We start from the raw sequence: 2,058 nt of genomic DNA on the forward strand, positions 1-2,058 counted from the left end.
GTTGGATGATGAAAGTTTTAAAATTTCTGATGAACTCGCAAACAAAAAGCTCCCATTTAAGAATAAGAACAAAATCCTGAGTCATTAGAGATATTTACATTGATTACATTTACCTAAGTAACATTACATGTTCAGTTGTAAGATGTTAACTAAATTTCTACGACAAATATGCTTAAAAAATACCAAGAACTTGATAGAGCTGATGTAGAGTCCTAAGGATAATCTAGTAGCTACTAAGGTTTTCTTAAGTCTTCACAGGTTATCAGGCAGAATCTTTCGTATGTTCAAACACTGGGATTTTCGTTGCTATCATATCAAATGGCATGTAAACAAGAAGTCAATCATTTTAAGAACGTTTTAATAAGAGGACAACTTGCAAACCCCAGGGATAGAAAAACCCTAAGAATGCACAATTGCAAGCATTTACAACCATCACAACTCAACTGTGACTGAAAGACTGTTCTTCTGAAATGAGATCTCGAAGTACCTAGTTTAAAATAAAAAGTTTTAACAAAAATTGGCTTATGCACAATGTCTCCACCAATTTGTGTATACCAACCATTTAGTTACCTTTTCCACTTGAAGAAAATGCAATAGAAAAACCAGACACCGTGTTTCACTATCTCAGTTAATATTCACAATTACAGTGGCTACAACTTGGGATACAGCATCACCAATGCTGCTGTCAGTTCATATTAAGTTTTTACACCAAATAAATGGTTGCCCACAGCCACTGGCTAGTGTACATATGAATTAAAATTTCTCGATGTGGGGAGAAACAAATGTTGCTCTGATCACCTGCTCTGCCTCTTTTCCTCAATCCATGCTTAGGAACCTTTCACATTATTCTTGGCTATCTCCGTGTGCTTGCCTGGGAGGGTTTGGACCTGCAGGCCCTGCCCACTGGAAGAGGCTGCCTCCTGTGCTGCTTTCTGCTTTAACAGTGTCCAATCAAATGTGTAGTCATATTGATGGTTCAGGGTCCTGAAAAGAATGCGAAAAAGCTGCCTCAGATACATGTAATCCGGGGCTTCCTCAAAACGCAGCCCACGACAGTAGTTTAAGTACATGGCAAATTCTGGAGGAAATCCCTTACATAAAACCTCAACAGTAGTGGACATCTTCTTTTCACTAATCTTTTCAAATTTTTGTTTCTTTGTTAGAGCCTTTAGTCCTTGCCACGGCAGGTTGGATCTATTAAAATACATCAAGACGTAGCCTAATGATTCCATGTCATCTCGGCGACTCTGCTCAATGCCAAGATGGGCATTGATGCTGGCGTATCGGACAGTGCCACTGAGGTGCTTATCCTCTCTGTACGGTATGTGTTGCCTTGTCTTGGAGTCTTTGTACTTTTTGGCCAAACCAAAGTCAATAAGGAATAACTTGTTACAGTGATGCCCGGTCCCCATCAGGAAGTTATCTGGTTTAACGTCTCTGTGTATAAAATTCTTTGTGTGCATGTATTCAAGTCTACTGATCATCTGGTCCGCCAACATAAGCACAGTCTTCATCGTGAACTTTCTCGAACAGAAATTAAAGAGGTCTTCGAGGCTGGGTCCCAGGAGATCCACGACCAGGACATTGCAGTCTTTCTCCTGGCCATACCAGTGCATGTGGGGAATGCCCACCCCGCCCTGGAGAATCGTGTAGAGCTTGCTCTCGTACTGCAGCTGGGGGTGCTTGATCTTCTGAGATTCCAGCTTCACCGCCACTTCCTCGCCGTTGGCGGTGGTGACCGCCAGATAAACATCCCCAAAGGAGCCAGCCCCGATCTTCCGCACCAGTTTGTATTTCCCGCCCACGATGAGTTCAGCCTTGGAGCCGCTGCTGCTCGCCATGCGGAGAGACCCGGGTGGAGGTCGGGCCCGGCCGCGGCGACGCCCCTGACGGGAGGACGCAGGTTGGCGGGGCAAGGCGGCGGTGGCGGAGGGCGGCAGGAAACGGCGCGTGGAGGCCTCTCCCGGAGTTACGGCGCCCGGAAGGGGTTCCCGGGGGAACCTGATCGCGCGGTCAGGTTTCTCGCCGGGCCGCGCTCTGGGAGGGCCTCTCCCGGTG

General features: G+C 46.1%; 1 protein-coding gene across 1 annotated transcript; it reads right to left on the reverse strand.

Annotated features, from left to right (window-relative positions):
* Nucleotides 1-827: 827 nt before the first annotated feature.
* Nucleotides 828-1,871, reverse strand: CSNK1A1L (casein kinase 1 alpha 1 like). Its single transcript, XM_008048911.1, has one exon. It carries the CDS (start codon nt 1,839-1,841, stop codon nt 828-830), a length of 1,014 nt encoding a protein of 337 aa, XP_008047102.1. The 5' UTR covers nt 1,842-1,871.
* Nucleotides 1,872-2,058: the final 187 nt, after the last annotated feature.

This window comes from Carlito syrichta, unplaced genomic scaffold (genome assembly GCF_000164805.1).
Source record: "Carlito syrichta isolate Samal-C Ts95f unplaced genomic scaffold, Tarsius_syrichta-2.0.1 Scaffold128155, whole genome shotgun sequence".
NCBI classification, from domain to species: domain Eukaryota; kingdom Metazoa; phylum Chordata; class Mammalia; order Primates; family Tarsiidae; genus Carlito; species Carlito syrichta.

Excerpts from the sequence above, each read along its gene's own strand:
- CSNK1A1L (XM_008048911.1), bottom strand. The coding sequence starts at position 1,841 with ATGGCGAGCAGCAGCGGCTCCAAGGCTGAACTCATCGTGGGCGGGAAA.